We start from the raw sequence: 20,470 nt of genomic DNA, 5'->3' as shown, positions 1-20,470 counted from the left end.
ATAAAACTACTACCTAGAGTATCACATCAGGAAAACATAAGATCAATAGCTCAAGTTTATCATGTTAGCCACCTCCCAAACCTAACCACACAAACACAGCATTTGCCAGCAATACAAAGTACCCAATAATGCAGTTATTAATTCATATGGGAAGAGTTAACATAGCTGGACAGAGAAACGTACACTGAATGGAGACACCGAATATCCAGATATAATATGGTGACATATACAAACGAGGTCAAACAAAACAAAATGAAAACAAACTGTGAAACGGGTAATGATCAGGGATAAATATGAAAAATAAAAGTATCATGTTTCCTCTATGCCAGCGAGGGGTTTAGCCATGCTAGGAGTGCAATGACGGAGGTTTACATGCTAAAACATTTGCACCTAGTCAGTCTGTCCACTAGATTAAAGCAGAGTGTGGGAATCTTCTAAATTACATTGAATGGAATGGAATCAAGATAAACAGCACCACGTTGGCTATAGACAGCACCCATAACATCTAGTCACCCTTCCAAATGACTATTTTTCTTCTTCTGAAAAACACAACTTGCATGCAAAGCATCCCCACCAACCTATGCATAATGAGGTATTTTCCCCTGCAACATTTTGTGTTATTTCTAAATAAATAGATTGATTCAATTGCGGAATCATGAGGAAAAAATACATTAAATATGCCTCCACAAAAGATTGTTAAATACTTAAGGCATTTCAACTCACAGCATCCTATGTGAAGTAGCAACCTTCCTTGTCTGTCTGTAGTTTTTTTGGATGGAGGGTTTGGACAAAGGAAAATAAAAAACGCAACACACAGTCAAGTCAACCTCCAAGAGTACACAAGGAAGCATGAAGATACGTGTAACCGAACACAAGCTAAGCTAGAACAAGGAGACCCCACACCACCAAATCTATTTCAGGCATCCCCATATAGTGCATTTACAAAACAAAACTAGATTATTGCAACAATAAATGTTTTCTGCAGCATTGCAGCAATTTCTTCAAAATTGTAAAAAATGGACGAGGACTTGGCATGAGTGCTCAAAACAAATTGATAGAAAGAAAATCAAAATGAAGAAAGGACTAAAAACAAATCAAATAAATCCAAATACTAAGAATAATTGTTTGGTATTTTTAAACAAATGGCTTTTTCTCCCTTTAACCCTCTTTCAAGTGAACTACACCAACATGATTCATGCACGATATAGGGAAAACGGCTTCCATCACTGAATAGTTTACAGTTGTTCTAGCAATACCATAAGACTACCATCATGGGGGCCCATCTTACACATTCTAGAACACAGAACAAAGGCTTACTAGTTGGATAACTCCCCGGAACACCAGCTGTATTCCTATATCGAAAAACGGGAGCAACTGAGATTGAAAAAAAGGGAACCGAAACACAATGGAGGTTGTTTGCTATGTACTGTATAAATCACGTGCTTGTTCTGTAGGCAATAAGGTACTGGTATATGTTAGAAAATAATTACATTGTATTCACTCTAAAGACAATACACAGACACGGCATCCTCCAGCCCATGCCAGCCTTAAAGATCGTGCTATGGATGAGGCTGTGAGTAGAAGTTGCCCATAGGCACAGTTCTAGAATCAGCATTCCCCTCCACCAATTATAATCTTAATCATTAGGAGGGGAGACGCAACACTGACCTAAGATCAGCATCTAAGGGAAACTTAATCCTGCTCCATGGATGAGGGAGAGAGTCATACTGTTTATGGTTCACATGCAGAGATACTGCAGACATTGCATTTTTTTTTCTTTTTCATCATGAAACTTGCCCTGGAGGCAGCTCTGCAGAGTGGTCACTAGCTGGCACAGCCACAAATCCATTTAATCTGATTTTAAACCTAACCACACTGCTAACCCTAACCTTAAATTAAGACCAAAAAGCTATTTTTTGTTTTAATACATTTTCACAATATAGCCAATTCTGACTTTGCAGCTGGTCCATCTAGCGGAAATCGCTGAGTTCTGCCTCCAGGACAAGACTCATGACAATAAACGTCAACCTGCGCAGACATCCTACTGCTCCACAATCACAAGACAGCCCAAGCCTGCCATACAGCATGCATATCTGGGGCCTCAGTTCTAGGGTATAGAGGCCCCACTACAGCACAATACAAACCACTGAAGCCATGCCTGGTTAGCATCTCTAGCATCCACTGTGATAGCAGAGATCTACTGTACCGGAAACCCACCGATTGATTGGCCTTTGTACATAGCTAGCACTTCCTCATTGCCTAAAGGCTGCCTGTTAAAGAGGAGTATTTCCCCCCTTTTTTATTTATTTTTTCAATAACAAGACTACTACACTCCATAACACCATATGCATTAGGCCACAGAGCTCATTTCAAGAAACATCCCCCTGCTGAGTTCATATCTTGTCATGTTTCGCACAGATGTGCTGTAGCTAGAGCTCAGCGTTTGGGTTTCATCAGAGGGAGTGAGACCAGTCCACATCAGCGGTAGAGAATAGGCCTATATACAAACCCAACAACACAATACATACACACGCTAGGGGTGTTTGATGGAGGATCTCATCTCTGAGTAGGTGTATGGAGAAGCTAATGCTACGGTGCACAACCCGATGGAGACTCATCAAGCCCCTGCACATCTGTCCATACATTCTGCCACCCTTCTGCCTCTCTTCTTCATCCATCCATCGGCCTCTTTTGTTTCTCTATTGTTTGGATCAGTGTGCTTTGTTAATTCCTCCCGTTCATTGTCTTCTTCGGCTGGCTCAGAAGGCAGGCTCACAAGTGATGCAGATGGGAAGGGGGACGTTTGGCAGAGCTCCCCCTAGGGATGAGGTGGGGTATTACAAGATGGGGGCAGGGAGAGGAGGCATCAGCTGTCTGGTGTCAGCTGGGTCTCAATGTCCACCCTGCATATGGGGCATTTCCTACTGGTGGCCAGCCATTGGTCCACACACGCCTGGTGGAAGAGGTGCATGCAGGGTAATCTCCTGGTGGCGGAGGAAGAGGATGAAGAGTGTTAATATGAATTACCATAGATACAGAGATCTGCAAACTGTAGTCTGTGTTGGCACCGAATATTCCATGATAATAACATTGTCTTTAGCATTGTGACTAAACCCACCTGACATCCTCTCCATCCTCCAGCATTGATAGACAGATGGTACACTTCTCATCTGTATCCAGTTCCTCATCCTCCAGCCCTAGCTTAAGGTCCTGAGGTATCCTCTAGAAAATAAAATATACAACAACATGTAATTACCAAAAGCTAGTACCAGTCAAATGTTAGGACACACCTACTCATTCAAGGGTTTTTCTTTATTTTTACTATTTTCTACATTGTAGAATAATAGTGAAGACATCAAAACTATGAAATAACACATATGTAGTAACCAAAAAAGTGTTAAACAAATCAAAATATATTTTATAATTGAGATTCTTCAAAGTAGCCACCCTTTGCCTTGATGACAGCTTTACACACTCTTGGTATTCTCTCAACCAGCTTCATGAGGTAGTCACCTGGAATGCATTTCAATTAACAGGTGTGCCTTCTTAAAAGTTCATTTGTGGAATTTCTTTCCTTCTTAATGTGTTTGAGCCAATCAGTTGTGTTGTGACAAGGTAGGGGGGTATACAGAAGATAGCCCCATTTGGTAAAAGACCAAATCCATTTTATGGCAAGAACAGCTCAAATAAGCAAAGAGAAACGACAGTCCATCATTACTCTAAAGGGAAATGGAAACACTTTAGGAAGTAAATCTAAGCAAAGAGATGTATTCAATCGACTAATACTAAACATGTGCATTTAATATATATATATATTTTTTATATTTAGTATTTTGATCGTCGACAAGGTTTATTTGAGCTATGGTCAGCGTCATTTTAAATTGCCATAGTAACGACTGACGCCAGTGCGTCACAGGCAGGAATCATCTAATTGTCTGTGGCATTGAGTTTTCGCGCAGAGAGTGACTCGAAGACAGTGAGGTTAGGTGCGGACAAGAAGTAGTAAATCAAACATGAACTGTATAGCGCCTGGCTGTATGAATTGGCGGCAAAAAAAAATCCATCGATAAGCTACCATCGGCTGCCGAAGGACCCACAACTTTTGAAAAAGTGTCTCCATGTCCTGAAGAGGACAGACGTGCCAGCTCGAGCTAGCAGGATCTGCAGACAGCACTTTGCGGAGGCAGACTTCGCGATTTCAGGCACTTTCGATGCGGCAACCGGGAGTTTCCGAATGGAAAGGAGTCATAGGCCTACAATGAAGGCATCTGCTTGCGCCTCCATTTGAAATTTCGAGGGTTATGGTGTTTATTTTATTTTATTTATTTCAACTTTATTTAACCAGGTAAGCCAGTTGAGAACAAGTTCTCATTTACAACTGCGACCTGGCCAAGATAAAGCAAAGCAGTGCGATAAAAACAACAACACAGAGTTACATATGGGGTAAAACAAAACAAAGTCAAAAATACAACAGAAAAATATATATACAGTGTGTGCAAATGTAGCAAGTTATGGAGGTAAAGCAATAAATAGGCTATAGTGCAAAATAATTACAATTAGTATTAACACTGGAATGATAGATGTGCAAGAGATGATGTGCAAATAGAGATACTGGGGTACAAATGAGCAAAATAAATAACAATATATGTGTACAGGTGCAGTGATCGGTAAGGTGCTCTGACAACTGATGCTTAAAGTTAGTGAGGGAGATAAGTGTCTCCAGCTTCAGAGATTTTTGCAATTTGTTCCAGTCATTGGCAGCAGAGAACTGGAAGGAATGGTGGCCAAAGGAGGTGTTGGCTTTGGGGATGACCAGTGAGATATACCTGCTGGAGCGCATACTACGGGTGGGTGTTGCTATGGTGACCAATGAGCTAAGATAAGGCGGGGATTTGCCTAGCAGTGATTTATAGATGGCCTGGAGCCAGTGGGTTTGGCGACGAATATGTAGTGAGGACCAGCCAACAAGAGCGTACAGGTCACAGTGGTGGGTAGTATATGGGGCTTTGGAGACAAAACGGATGGCACTGTGATAGACTACATCCAATTTGCTGAGTAGAGTGTTGGAGGCTATTTTGTAAATGACATCGCTGAAGTCAAAGATCGGTAGGATAGTCAGTTTTACGAGGGCATGTTTGGCAGCATGAGTGAAGGAGGCTTTGTTGCGAAATAGGAAACCGATTCTAGATTTAACTTTGGATTGGAGATTCTTAATGTGAGTCTGGAAGGAGAGTTTACAGTCTAACCAGACACCTAGGTATTTGTAGTTGTCCACATACTCTAGGTCAGACCCGTCGAGAGTAGTGATTCTAGTCGGGTGGGTGGGTGCGAGCAGTGTTCGGTTGAAGAGCATGCATTTAGTTTTACTAGTGTTGAAGAGCAGTTGGAGGCTACTGAAGGAGTGTTGTATGGCATTCAAGCTCGTTTGGAGGTTTGTTAACACAGTGTCCAATGAAGGGCCAGATGTATACAAAATGGTGTCGTCTGCGTAGAGGTGGATCTGAGAGTCACCAGCAGCAAGAGCGACATCATTGATATACACAGAGAAAAGAGTCGGCCCAAGAATTGAACCCTGTGGCACCCCCATAGAGACTGCCATAGGTCCAGACAACAGGCCCTCCGATTTGACACATTGAACTCTATCTGAGAAGTAGTTGGTGAACCAGGCGAGGCAGTCATTTGAGAAACCAAGGCTATTTACTCTGCCAATAAGAATGCGGTGGTTGACAGAGTCGAAAGCCTTGGCCAGGTCAATGAAAACGGCTGCACAGTACTGTCTATTATCGATCGCGGTTATAATATCGTTTAGGACCTTGAGCGTGGCTGAAGTGCACCCATGACCAGCTCGGAAACCGGATTGCATAGCGGAGAAGGTACGGTGGGATTCGAAATGGTCGGTGATCTGTTTGTTAACTTGGCTTTCAAAAACTTTTGAAGGGCAGGATGGATATAGGTCTGTAACAGTTTGGATCTAGAGTGTCACCCCCTTTGAAGAGGGGGATGACCGCGGCAGCTTTCCAATCTCTGGGGATCTCAGACGTTACGAAAGAGAGGTTGAACAGGCTAGTAATAGGGGTTGCGACAATTTCGCGGCTAGTTTTAGAAAGAAAGGGTCCAGATTGTCTAGCCCAGATGATTTGTAGGGGTCCAGATTTTGCAGCTCTTTCAGAACATCAGCTGTCTGGATTTGTGTGAAGGAGAAGCGGGGGGGGGCATGGGCAAGTTGCAGCGGAGGGTGCAGAGCTGGTGGCCGGGGTAGTGGTAGCCAGGTGGAAAGCATGGCCAGCCGTAGCAAAATGCTTGTTGAAATTCTCGATTATTGTAGATTTATCGGTGGTGATAGTGTTTCCTAGCCTCAGTGCAGTGGGCAGCTGGGAGGAAGTGCTCTTATTCTCCATGGACTCCATGGTGTAGGGCAGGGTTCTTCAATTCCGGTCCTGGAGGGCCGAAACACCTCTGTTTTTCATCCTCTCCTTCTAATCAGGGGCTAATTCAGACCTGGGACACCAGGTGAGTGCAATTAACTACCAGGTAGAAATATAAAACAGAAGTGTTTCGGCCCTCCAGGACCGGAATTGAAGAACCCTGGTGTAGGTTACCGGCCGACCATCATCAACATCACTGACTTCGGAGTCAAGCAAAAGCAAGACTGAACGGAGGAGGCGACGCGAGTCATTGCAATGGAGCCTGAGGTAACGTTAACCGGTCATGACTGTTTTTGACTAGGCTAGCATTAGACACTGGACAACTTTGTTGCAACTCCAGTTGAAGTTAACTAGCTAATTGCGTCTGAAGTGTTTTGTGTAACATCCCCAGCAAAGAACGTTAGCAAGCAATTCAACTGCAACTAAAATTGCAACAGTTTCTCCGTGTCCCCTGTTGTTAGGTAGTTACTGTAGCTAGCTTCCGCCTCAGATTTTGTTGACTGATTTTATAATAATAATAATAATAATAATAATAATATGGATTTTATTTTGTTTTTGTAATGTTTTGTTAGCGCCACCTCATTTAGCTAGACTGAAGTTGACATAGCTAATGTTTGCTGAAAAACATGTCCCTGTATTTGCTGTGTGTGTGTTGACAAAGCATACAAGACAGGTAGCTTGTTAATGCCAACTAATATATTTGGGTTCAGTTGTCTTAACAAAACGTTTGTTTGTTTTCAGGATGACATCTTCATCCCTGAAAAGGTTTTCATCCTGGAGGAGACTGCAGGAGGCAGAGGAGGTACATGTAAATCCATGCTATTTCTAAGGCTATTATTTATTTCAAGACACAATCTGTCATCCCTGAGGCCATTTTGGATATAAAATGGACAATATACAGTATATGCAGTGGTTCTTGAATATAACTATAGCCTAATAGATGCCTTAATTGTTTTCTACCAACAGGAAAGAACTGTTAGTACAGCATGCCAAACTGACCCCTGGGTACCAGAGTGTTCCTGTGCTGCAGTGGAGAAGAGGTCCACCGGGACCATCACTAAAGAGCTCGGGGCCCAGCTAGACTGCGCTCACGACCATCAGTATACAACCGAGTCCTGCCCCTATATGCCACAGATGGAGCTGACGAAGAGTGAGATCAGTGAAGACCATAACTCGCTGTATGAACCTGAGAGCTCAGAATCACAATCATCATAGTGCGAGCCAAGATATACTATCGATCACTTTGGGGGAGCGGGCTGGTGTTTTGAAAATGGAGAAGGAGCAGGCCATTCAACAGCGAATTCAAAGATAGACACATCCATAAAGGGAATCGTAGGGGAATTGTTTTTCCATGTGTTATTTCATAGTTTTAATGTCTTCACTATTTTTTTACCCGTTTCAACGGATGTGCTGCCTTGTCCCGGTCCTGCTGTTTCGACTCTCTCTCAAGCCATGAAAAGCCAACTGACATTTGCTCCAGAGGTGTTGAACTGTTGCACCCTCTATAACCACTGTGGTTATTATTTTGATGTAAAAAGGGCTTTTGTAAAATACATTTGATTGATTATTTTCTGTGCAGGATGCTGTGTATTCACTAACTGTCTGAGTGATGAGACATTTTTATAGTATCTGTAACATATTTTGGTGTGTATTTAATCTGCATCTTAACTTCTTAAAGTGGCAAACAATAACAAAGTGTCTCCCTGCTCCTCTTTTGGTAAAAAGCTGAGGGATGGGGCTGGAGAAATGTAACCACTCTCAAATTCATAGACAGCTATAGATGAAAGGACTGTCCATCCATGATATCAAAATTGTAATCCTGTTTCTATGATCTGTTTCCACTACCATGTACCCAGTTCTCTTTGGATAAAGGCATCTGCTAAATGGCATATATTATAAAAGTCTACCATTCCTTTCCAATAGATGGCAGCCAAAGCTAGTTGAAGTCACTTCTCTAGCGACAGGGACACAGGGTTAGTGCGCGTTGAAAGTAGTTTTATCTTCAAAGCAAGTTTCTGGTTACGCTTGAACCTGTTGTTATAGTAGACAAGCTAAGTAATACTCTTTTTACATAAGATACAGGCATTAGGTCTATGTCTTGAAAAAAAATTACAGCAGGCTAGATTTACTAAATGAACTGGTTCTTCTATTCAAACTCAAACCCTACGTAAATGCCTTTGCTTCTGGGTATGTGCGCCTTATGGAAGAAACGACACACACAGGGATGAGACGCCGTCCATCTCGTCCAATTATCCTTTGTTCCCATAGGGTGAACTGGCGATAAACTGCCAGCCTATATGCTCTGCAAACAAAATCATAAGAAAAGTTAGTCTGATACCGAAACTAAATCATAATGTATTTATAATGGTTAGAATGAGATTTCATGAATCATTATGCTGTCTGCGATTCGAACTCCGGTCGTCTAACCAAAAGGTAAATGTGTTACCATCGCGCCAAACACTGATGATGATGATAAACAGCGTTATAGGATACTGCCTATATATATTTCGCACCCACCCACTACTGATATTAACCTTAAACAATTTATAATCATTATTTAACTGGCATATCGGCTGCTGACTGGTCGAGTAACCTCTTCTGCCAGGAAGTCCTTCATAAGGATTAGTGACACGTCCAATAAATACATCGCCATCCAGACAGACTGACAGGAACCTCAGACTGGATGTAATACAGCCACCATCCGTTGGGATTTTGTGCTGTATCGCCACCATCTCTCTACAACACACACACTCATACTCTAGTCATTATCTGGCAGCATCCGGACTCACACCAGTTTGTGTCACCGCTACGCAGACCCTCTAGCTGAGGTGTTTCAGGCGGTATATCTGTGTTGTTAATGCTACGAGAACAAACTGTGATCAGGTGCAACGATCGGCTCAAACATGAACGGCTTCAGTAGGTTTATTGGCTCTCTAACATTATTTCATTATCGGTAATAAACTTATTCTCAGACTCGGAGCTACTCAGTAAATTCAGCCATTTTTGGGAGTTCCAACATTTTCTCTCCTGCCAGTGACGCAACAATGCCAATATGGTGATTTACAGTTACAGTTAGCTGGCGTTCTAAATCCTAGTGTTTCCATTCCCCTTTAAGACATGGTCTGTCAATCCAGAAAATTTCAAGAACTTTTAAAGTTTCTTCAAGTGCAGTTGCAAAAACCATCAAGCGCTATGATGAAACTGGCTCTCATGAGGACCGCCACAGGAAAGGAAGACCCAGAGTTACCTCTGCTGCAGTGGATAAGTTCATTAGAGTTAGGCTAACTGCACCTCAGATTGCAGCCCAAATAAATGCTTCACAGAGTTCAAGTAACAGACACATTTCAACATCAACTGTTCAGAGAAGACTGCGTGAATCAGGCCTTCATGGTCGAATTGCTGCAAAGAAACCACTACTAAAGGACACCAATAAGAAGAAGAGACTTGCTTGGGCCAAGAAACACGAGCAATGGCCATTGACCAGTGGAAATCTGTCCTTTGGTCTGACGAGTCCAAATGTGAGATTTTTGGTTCCAACCGCCGTGTCTTTGTGAGATGCAGAGTAGGTGAACGGATGATCTCTGGATGTGTGGTTCCCACCGTGAAGCATGGAGGAGGAGGTGTGATGGTGCTTTGCTGGTGACACTGTCAGTGATTTCTTTAGAATTCAAGGCACACTTAACCAGCATGGCTACCACAGCATTCTGCAGTGATACGCCATCCCATCTGGTTTGCGCTTAGTGAGACTATAATTTGTTTTCCAACAGGACAATGACCCAAAACAGAACTCCAGGCTGTGTAAGGGCTATTTCACCAAGAAGGAGAGTGATGTAGTGCTGCAATTGAGATGGTTTGGGATGAGTTGGACAGCAGAGTGAAGGAAAAACAGCCAACAAGTGCTCAGCATATGTGGGAACTCCTTCAAGACTGTTGTAAAAGCATTCCTCATGAAGCTGGTTGAGAGAATGCCAAGAGTGTGAAATGCTGTCATCAAGGCAAAGAGTGGCTACTTTGAAGAATCTCAAATATAAAATATATTTTGATTTGTTTAAGACTTGTTGGTTAATACATGATTCCATATGTGTTATTTCATAGTTTTGATGTCTTCACTATTATTCTACAATGTAGAAAATAGTAAAAATAAAGAAAAACCCTTGAATGAGTAGGTGTGTCCAAACTTTTGACTGGTACTGTACATATTTTCAATTGTAACTCAATTTCATTCGCAAAGTTTTGATAGTTCACATGAAAAGAGAAAGATGCTTGATGTCCACATACAGTGAGGGAAAAAAGTATTTGATCCCCTGCTGATTTTGTACGTTTGCCCACTGACAAAGAAATGATCAGTCTATAATTTTAATGGTAGGTTTATGTGAACAGTGAGAGACAGAATAACAACAACAAAATCCAGAAAAACGCATGTCAAAAATGTTATACATTGATTTGCATTTTAAATGAGGGAAATAAGTATTTGACCCCCCTCTCAATCAGAAAGATTTCTGGCTCCCAGGTGTCTTTTATGCAGGTAACGAGCTGAGATTAGGAGCACACTCTTAAAAGGAGTGCTCCTAATCTCAGTTTGTTACCTGTATAAAAGTCACCTGTCCACAGAAGCAATCAATCAGATTCCAAACTCTCCACCATGGCCAAGACCAAAGAGCTCTCCAAGGATGTCAGGGACAAGATTGTAGACCTACACAAGGCTGGAATGGGCTACAAGACCATCGCCAAGCAGCTTGGTGAGAAGGTGACAACAGTTGGTGCGATTATTCGCAAATGGAAGAAACACAAAATAACTGTCAAACTCCCTCGGCCTGGGGCTCCATGCAAGATCTCACCTCGTGGAGTTGCAATGATCATGAGAACGGTGAGGAATCAGCCCAGAACTACACGGGAGGATCTTGTCAATGATCTCAAGGCAGCTGGGACCATAGTCACCTAGAAAACAATTGGTAACACACTACGCCGTGAAGGACTGAAATCCTGCAGCGCCCACAAGGTCCCCCTGCTCAAGAAAGCACATACACAGGCCCGTCTGAAGTTTGCCAATGAACATTTGAATGATTCAGAGGAGTACTGGGTGAAAGTGTTGTGGTCAGATGAGACCAAAATCGAGCTCTTTGGCATCAACTCAACTCGCCGTGTTTGGAGGAGGAGGAGGAATGCTGCCTATGACCCCAAGAACACCATCCCCACCGTCAAACATGGAGGTGGAAACATTATGCTTTGGGGGTGTTTTTCTGCTAAGGGGACAGGACAACTTCACTGCATCAAAGGGACGATGGACGGCGCCATGTACCGTCAAATCTTGGGTGAGAACCTCCTTCCCTCAGCCAGGGCATTGAAAATGGGTCGTGGATGGGTATTCCAGCATGACAATGACCCAAAACACACGGCCAAGGCAACAAAGGAGTGGCTCAAGAAGAAGCACATTAAGGTCCTGGAGTGGCCTAGCCAGTCTCCAGACCTTAATCCCATAGAAAATCTGTGGAGGGAGCTCAAGGTTCGAGTTGCCAAACGTCAGGCTCGAAACTTTAATGACTTGGAGAAGATCTGCAAAGAGGAGTGGGACAAAATCCCTCCTGAGATGTGTGCAAACCTGGTGGCCAACTACAAGAAACGTCTGACCTCTGTGATTGCCAACAAGGGTTTTGCCACCAAGTACTAAGTCATGTTTTGCAGAGGGGTCAAATACTTATTTCCCTCATTAAAATGCAAATCAATTTATAACATTTTCGACATGCGTTTTTCTGGATTTTTTTGTTGTTATTCTGTCTCTCACTGTTCAAATAAACCTACCATTAAAATTATAGACTGATCATGTCTTTGTCAGTGGGCAAACGTACAAAATCAGCAGGGGATCAAATACTTTTTTCCCTCACTGTACTGTAGTTCAGATATATGACTAGGGATGCACTGACAAACCCTGTTTAGTACCATTTCCCTTATATATACTGCATATACTGCTGACACAATTAAAAAGTGTGCTTCAGGTTCCAGTCTCATTGGATCACTAAGATATCATCCATGCCTATGATTCCTTCAGTATATTCAAATAATATTCACAAGACTCAACAGCTTTATAATAATTTGTCCTTTCACCTGCAACAGCAGTCATCCGTGGTCTTAAATTGGGTACACTCCAGACCATCTGACTGTTGTGTCAATAACAAGTCTGTTTGGACTGAAAGGAGACAGGATTCTTTGGATAGATTATGTGGCTAACAATGACCTAAAATGAGACGGCAATGTTCATCCATGTCATTCTACTCTATGGTGCTTTATTACATTTTCTGCCTCAGTACATCAGTTACTGAAACGACCTGAGGGCATATTCTTACCTTCTGGTATTTGTGAGGGTAGGTAAACCTTTCAATAGTGGTCTGGATGGCCCCTCGGTTCACACTGCCCAGCCTGTCCTCCAGCTGCAGTAGCTCCTACAGGCAACACATGGGGAAAGACCGTGAAACATCTGGAACAAGCATTTGTCTCTACTTCAGCAATGTAGGATTTCAAGGGTTATTTTAGGTCAAGACACTTCATTAATACTGGCTCTTATTTCAGTCTGATAAAAACGACAAATGAACAAAGCAAAATAAAACAATAGCTTTTCGATTCAGAAGCATCTGGAGAACAGAACTAGTGGAAAAGAGAAGAGCAGTCCCACATGAGGCTGTCCACAGCATTGGTCACAGAGAGGCAGGGACGGATGCGTGAGGACAGCCGTGTGATTACCAGAGAGTGTGTGTGTGTGTGTGTCGGGGTGACAGTGTGACAGGGTTGATTGGAGTTGGCCATGTGACTGGGATGACAGTACCTCGTAGCTCTCTCTCACAGCGGATGCGTGGCGGGAGGGGTTGAGGCCCTGCAGAGCCAGCAGGTGTAACTGAGGATACGGGTAGTTTCTGATCTCATGGACAACCTGGAGAGAAAATACAGAGAGACTGGATACATTCTCCTCAACTCATCTCTTAGAAAACATATTTGAATTTCATACAGATGCCAGCCATCCCTGAACCCGGTCTCTACAATGATCTATGGTGTTAAGACCAAATCAAACACTCCAGGTGGTACAACAAATATGGACGCCATCAGTGCACAGATCATGAAACATCGCTTTAATTGTAAATGTATATTCTGTTAATTTAAATATTATGGCAAAATAGTTGTGATGATCTCACCACTTGGGTGGAGGCGTTGTTCCTGGGGAAGTGATGCATCCTGGGAGATGTCAGGTAGTGCTGGGGCAGCGGGCGGACGTGGTACTGAGGAGGAGGCAGCCCTGTGTCCACACTCAAATCCCTGACCAACCACACAACACAGAAGGAGAGATGAGAGAGGAACCAGTTAAACACAGACCCAACAACAATCAATAACATGATTGTCCTTGGATTACATCATGCCTGTGGGAGCGGGTGACTCAAATTAGAAAATTAAGATTTCCACAGTCCAGGAGTAATGTATTAGACTTAAATGGATACTTCAGGATGTTGGCAATGAGGCCCTTTATCTACTTCCCCAGAGTCAAATGAACTTGTGAATACCATTTTTATGTCTCTGTGTCCAGTATGAAGGAAGTTAGAGGTAGTTTCGCAAGCCAATGCTAACTAGAGTTAGCGCAATGACTGGAAGTCTATGGGTATCTGCTAGCATGCTACCTCTAACTTCCTTTATACTGGATGACAAAGACATACAAATGGTATCCACAAGTTCATCTGACTTTGGGGAAGTAGATAAAGGGCATCTTTGCCAGAATCCTGAAGTATCCCTTTAACTATGAAGCCACATTATTGTATGAGTGCAAGCTGGCGTCTTACCAGTCTGTGCCTTCGGCCAGGTAGCGAGGCTGCTGGGCCGCAGGCTGTGGGGGGACGTGGAGGGCAGGAGCAAACTCGTAACCCGGGCGCAGTCTGTGGGGCTGGTGTCTGCTGACAGAGGACAACCAAATAAGGTTTCTGTACACATGATATTCCATGCCAGATGTTGTGTGGATCTACAGATCCAATGGGCTCCCGAGTGGCGAAGGTCTAAGGTACTGCCTCTCAGTGCTAGTGGCGTCACTACAGACCCTGGTTCAATTCCAGGCTATATCACAATTGGCTGTGATTGGGAGTCCCATAGGGCGGCGCACAATTGGCCCAGCATTGTCCGGGTTTGGCTGGGGTAGGCAGTCATTGTTAATAATAATTTGTTCTTGACTTGCCTGGTTAAATAACAATGGAAATTTGGACTCAATTTGAAAGCACTTTTGAGGTGTGAAAACACATGCTAAACTTTGGGGTGAACTACCCCTTTACCAGGGGCACATTAATATAATTAGCCTCAAACTATACAGCAGTTGTTCGTACAAACCTTGACTTTTCTATAGCTTATGGAGGTACCCTAGTTACTATGGGAGTGAAACCAGGTTCCCATACCTGGAAGGTGGCATGATGCGCCGGTGCTGGGCCTCTAGAATCTGCTGCTGGAGGAGGTACTGCTGGTGTAAGGCCGGAGGTAGGAAAGGGTGGACAGAGAGGTCCTGGAACTGGGGCGCGGGGGGTAGGGGGTTGAGTGGCGGGTGGAGCTGGGGAGAATGCTGGTGGCCAGGGGGAGCCAGATGGGGGTTGATGCCCGACTGGGGCTGACCTGGGTGGGGCATTGGGAAGTCAATGGGTAGCTGGGCCTGGGGGCCTAGCTGGAAGTGCCGGCAAGAGGTAGCATGGCTATGTTGCTGCCGGTTAAAGTGGGATCCTGTGGAAACAATGAGAGGGAGTCAGACACCTGAGAGAGAGAAACGGTAGGTTAGAATTGATTGTGTATTAGACATGGTGTGTGTGTGATTCTGTGATGTAATTGTGTTTCTGTAGGAGGATCTTAACAGAAGCCCTAACTCTTACCTATGGTGAAACTTACATCAGGGGATAGGGAGATATGGTGAAGTAACACATTCAATCCTGCATGGAAAATGTTAATATTTCCAAACATGAATGGTCTTTTATGGCATCATGTCACATTTGACCCTCTGGTTGGATTCTCACCTCTGGGCATCTGACTCTTCGGCAATGTACACGCCCAGGACTGTGCATTTAAATTGTGTAACAAAGCTTTTCAAATTAATTAATTAACCATGTGTACCGGTAATATATCTGAATGACCTTGAATCCCTTTGATAGAAGTGCTGCCAGAATTGTTCTGTAATATATCTGAATGACCTTGAATCCCTTTGATAGAAGTGTTCAGTTATATATCTGAATGACCTTGAATCCCTTTGATAGAAGTGCTGCCAGAAGTGTTCTGTAATATATCTGGATGACCTTGAATCTCTTTGATAGAAGCGCTGCCAGAAGTGTTCTGTAATATATCTGAATAACCTTGAATCCCTTTGATAGAAGTGTTCTGTTATAGCTGGATGACCTTGAATCCCTTTGATAGAAGTGCTGCCAGAAGTGTTCTGCAACTTCAAGATCTACAGTGTGACATTCTGATGAATGACATCATTGATCCACAATAGGACAAAAGACATAACATCTGTTCCTAAGATGTTTTTTTTCCCCTTCTTCTAATGACACTAAAACTGTTAATCCTTTATAGTCACTGAGGATTTTAACAATGTGATAGCATTGCTGTGAGTGAGTCCTTTTTCTAACTTTTTCACCTGCTGAACTGTGGGTAACATTATATAGCACAACATCAATGATGTGTCTGTTGATCTATCACTACCCAGAAATCTCTAACAGCAAATGCCAAGGCCTAGGCTACAAAAAGCCTACAACATTTTTGTCTATCTCCTTCCAGAAATCAAAATCGATTTAAATACTGCCTAGGCCTGTATCTATCTCTTAGTCTCACTCAGACACACAGTGCTACCCAAAGCTTTCCCATGTGTAGATTCCTTGGTGCAGGGGAAAATAGCTTGGCAGTACTTTTTCCCCTCTTCCAACCACAGATATTTGGCAGCTGAAGAGAACATGTTGCTGTTGAGGCTTGAGGGTGAGAATCAGATACTAGTACAGTGCACTACAGTTACAGTACACTGTCTAGGTTTCCATACCTAATAGGGCTGACAATTCTAATGGAAATAACATTGATTATTGATAGGAATGGATTGCAATTTAATTGAAGAAGGCCTAGGCTACATTGATGGCAATATGACAAAATATGTTTGAAAGGGGAGAACACAATTTATATGAGGAGATTTCGTAGTCAGTGACATGTTTTCCATTGCGGTAAAATGTATTTTGGACTCGAGCAGCAAGAGAAGTCCTGGAAAAAGAACATCAAACAAATGTAAACTAAATCTATCCACTGAGCTATATGCAGCTCAGCACAAACACTGTGGGACAGACCTACATCTAGGCCTTTGTGAAAGTCACCTTCAACTTTTCTAACATGAAGAACATGCTAAAGTGTTGGTGGAAGAGTGGATAACACATTCAGATGAAAACAGGTGAAAGCCCTACAATTGAGAAATAGGCCAACGTCTACATTGCATTTTGGGTCATTAAGTTGGAGTAGACTTGAAGGTGCAGTGCTACAAAATGCTTTGTAAAATAGTCAAGGCTCTGTAATCTTTCAGAAACATCTGATTGGGGTGGGTTATTTTTTGTCACATTCAGCTCATAACCAGTCACTAATTAATCAGAATGGTTAAATCCTAATAGAGTAGCATTTGATCCAAGGCTTAGGATCAACAGTGGCACACTGCACTTTCAATTGTCTCAGTGGTACAATCACTATGAATGACAGGGGATAGACTCATTCAGGCCTTGTGATGATAAAAGCCTTGAAATCGTCTATCTTCGTCACAGCGGGAGAGGAGGTGGGTGGGGTGGAGGGGGGCAGGTAGGGACGAGGGGAGGTCTAAAGACAATAAATGGAAATCAGCAAGAAGCACACTGAAGGTTAGGAAAAATACTATATTCTTTATTGAAAAATATTAGTTTGTGGAATTTGTGTTTTTGTAATAATGATAATAATATAAATACCATGCAACAAAAATAAACAACATTGACTGAAGGCAAGGCCCACCATGCTCCATATAGGGTTAATAAGAACAAAAGCAGCATCTAATGAGCAGATGTGGTTGGCTACAGCACAGTACAGCAGGGAACATCTTTACTACAGAAAGATTACATTGGAATTTACTATTCAATGTAAAAAACAAAATCATATGAATCATAATGTGACCATGCATTGAAAGTACCATTACCAGAACAAAAAGGTAAAGAGAGACCACAACCAAACAATAAAAAGACGTTATTACTCTACTAGAAGATTTACTGTAGCAGTGCAGGAGATAAGCATCCCTGTGAAATGGATAGCATTTTGTACTTTTTGTTAGTGGGGAGGATCATTGGGAAGTGATGAACAACCAGTGAGAGTATCTACTACTACTTATAGCATTATGATTTGGTTTCAGCTTTAGTGAGCAAAAGGCCTGATAATTCAGTGTGTTTCATAGATTTTAATTTTCAAGAAGAACAAAAGGGTTACACAAATGGAGGCGGTTATGACAGGTTGTCAGGAAGAGGTGAAGTGTACCAGTATTTATACAATTTTGATGTGTTGTCTATTTTGAAATCACTCAGATGACCACATGAGGTTAATTATAATTGTGTGTGTGATCATATTCAATGAAATATGACAGTGCATAGGCTTTACATGTAAATTGTACATGTAAAAAATGCCAATTGGAGCATTAGATACTATTACTTAGCTAAATTTGTACAATGCACCTTCCATGGAGAAAATAAGGAAATGAACCAAATTCTGGTGTTCAGTAAAGCAGTGCAGAAATAGAATCCATGCTAAATGTATCCACTTTACAGGGATTTACAGTAGGCTATGTTGTCATTATCAAGACTGGATGGGAGGTACACAATGACATTCATTTGATTCTCTATAAGAGCTAAAATGGGTTAACTCTACAACAACTTGACAAAGACACAACAAGTTATCCTATAGGTGTTAGTTATTTGTTTTAGTTTTTCCACATATACTCTATGGTTGAATTATACATTGTTTAAAAAAAAAATATATATATATATACACCAATGTTGTCTTCTGATGGAAAGAGGAAATGAAGAAGGGATTCAATACAGCTAAATGCAGAGAACAGGCAGAGGCCACGCCACACCACACAGCAGCAGATGATCATTAGCTACACAATGGGAGGGACGACAAAGATCTGATAAATGCAGAATGTAGAGCCAGCCTCGAAACTATGAAACAGGAAATAAGAACAGAAATAAAAGCACAATGTGAAATAAATGATGCCACTCTATGAACTTAATACGCTACACTGTAGCCTAGATGGTTTATGCAACTGTATGTTTTGGTACTGAATCAATGGAAAATGACTGTCTAAAATCACCTGGTGGATCAGCCTGGTCTCATAGACTAGACGTAACATAGTAAAGGTACATCTGGGACACTTAAATTAGTATGATATGTTACGTTTGGTATGGTTACATAAGAATGTCAAACAACCCAAAGGTTGCGAGTTCGAATCTCATTCCAGATAACTTAAGCAACTTTTCAACTACTTACTAGCTACTTTGCAACTACTTAGCATGTTAGCTAACCCTTAACCTAACTACTAAACTCAACCCTAACCCCTAGCCTAGCTAACGTTAGCCAGCTAGCTATAATTCGTAACATATTGTACGTCTTGCTAATTCTTAACATAATACGAATTGTAATTTGTAACATATCATACGAATTGGGCGATGGACATCCACACCATACATAACATATCATAGTAAATATATGTCTCTGATTTACTGTGAATACAGAATAATACGAAATCTCAGACCAGGTTGGGTCAATAGCTCATTTTGAAGATTTGAAAAACAACCTACATAACTAGCTAATTTAGCTACGTGTTTAAAGATCTTCCTGACATTTTTAAATATGACAATTTAGCCTGTTTGTTAGCCAGTAGTTGCGATATAGCTAACATTATTTAGCTAGCTAGCTAATTGAATTAGTCGTGAAATCCTCTTGGCAAACAGTAAAGATTATCTTCAAATGACATCATCCTGGGATTAAATAGATTCTCCCTACAAAGAGACCGAGATAGCATTTTGCCAGCTAACCTTCAAACAAGTTTAAACAGGTTTCACGCATTCCTCTCTGTTGTCTGACATTTCACCACTGCCATTAATGTCAATGGGTATGCTTATAAGTATGTATTGAAATAGAGCTGACTAGCTACAATATATCATATCAAAAAATTGCGAAACGTTTAACGGTAGCTAGCTAGCGTTAGTTAGCTAAATAGCATCGGTCAACGCGCGTCCTAGTTAGAAATTAGCTAGCTAACGTTAGTTAGCTATCAACAGCTACCTGAAAAGGCAATATATTTGTATATACGATCAGGCCCATACTACCAAAATGTGTAGTATGGTCTTGCAATTGTTAATAAAATGTAACGTTAGCTAACTGAAGCGAATGAGAACATAATAGCCTTGTATGGCAAACATACTGTTTTGTCCTAGCTAGCTATCATTAGCTTTATATAGAACGGAACAGCTGTTTGGTAGCCAGCTAGGTAGTTGGCTCAGCGCTGGACAACAACACAGTCGCTTACTAGTGTTGGAATGGATTCTAAAAGAGATTTTCCGACTAGGTTAGCGAGCAGCTTCAGTGATATTAAGATGAACAGGGCACACGTAATTGTTAAAGATAAATATATATAAATACCTCTATTTCTTACTGAGCCAAATACAGGAAGAACCAGATATCCGACATGCACTAAAACCATTATTGGATCCTTGTCTTGCCGCTGGGTTGATGAGAGAAATAGCCCATGCAGATGATCCGTTCCAACCTACATTCAAGCAGTTCTAGCACTGGGCTGGCAGGCAACTGCTTCGTTGACAAGGCGTCGATGGCTCGGTATTATTACGTTTAGGAAATATGAAGTACCACACATGGCCATAGGTTGTGCCAAATCACCAATAAATGTTTTTCAGGCCCACTATGATCGCTAGAGAGCGCTATTGTACCACTCATACATAGCAGCTGAAAAGTGAACTCCGCTGCAGTAGATGGCAGTAATC

The 20,470-nt window shown here is 42.0% G+C and overlaps 1 protein-coding gene across 4 annotated transcripts; it reads right to left on the bottom strand.

Moving 5' to 3' along the window:
• Window positions 1-1,966: 1,966 nt before the first annotated feature.
• Window positions 1,967-20,451, bottom strand: LOC121581875 (E3 ubiquitin-protein ligase RNF165). Of its 4 annotated transcripts, none has more exons than XM_041897261.2 (9): window positions 20,112-20,451; window positions 15,305-18,628; window positions 14,843-15,158; window positions 14,243-14,353; window positions 13,607-13,727; window positions 13,243-13,347; window positions 12,767-12,862; window positions 3,119-3,222; window positions 1,967-2,984 (listed from the first exon to the last, which is right to left on the bottom strand). In XM_041897261.2, the coding sequence occupies exons 2-9, from the start codon at window positions 15,390-15,392 to the stop codon at window positions 2,867-2,869; spliced, it is 1,059 nt and encodes a 352-aa protein (XP_041753195.1). In that variant the 5' UTR covers window positions 15,393-18,628; window positions 20,112-20,451; the 3' UTR covers window positions 1,967-2,866. The 4 variants fall into 4 exon arrangements, with proteins under 4 accessions (XP_041753195.1, XP_041753193.1, XP_041753194.1 ...); XM_041897259.1 differs by having other exon boundaries at window positions 15,305-15,361; XM_041897260.1 differs by having other exon boundaries at window positions 14,243-14,350; window positions 15,305-15,361.
• Between the last annotated feature and the right edge of the window lie 19 nt (window positions 20,452-20,470).

Source organism: Coregonus clupeaformis, chromosome 18 (assembly GCF_020615455.1).
Source record: "Coregonus clupeaformis isolate EN_2021a chromosome 18, ASM2061545v1, whole genome shotgun sequence".
NCBI classification, from domain to species: domain Eukaryota; kingdom Metazoa; phylum Chordata; class Actinopteri; order Salmoniformes; family Salmonidae; genus Coregonus; species Coregonus clupeaformis.
Note: the sequence above shows the minus strand (reverse complement) of the source record. Positions and strands in the feature narration are given on the sequence as shown.

Coding starts and splice junctions, on each gene's coding strand:
- LOC121581875 (XM_041897259.1), bottom strand. CDS start 20,172: ATGGTTTTAGTGCATGTCGGATATCTGGTTCTTCCTGTATTTGGCTCA. Junction 13,728..14,242: donor CTGGCCGAAGGCACAGACTG/GTAAGACGCCAG, acceptor GTGGTTGGTCAG/GGATTTGAGTGTGGACACAG. Junction 13,348..13,606: donor ACAACGCCTCCACCCAAGTG/GTGAGATCATCA, acceptor TTTTCTCTCCAG/GTTGTCCATGAGATCAGAAA.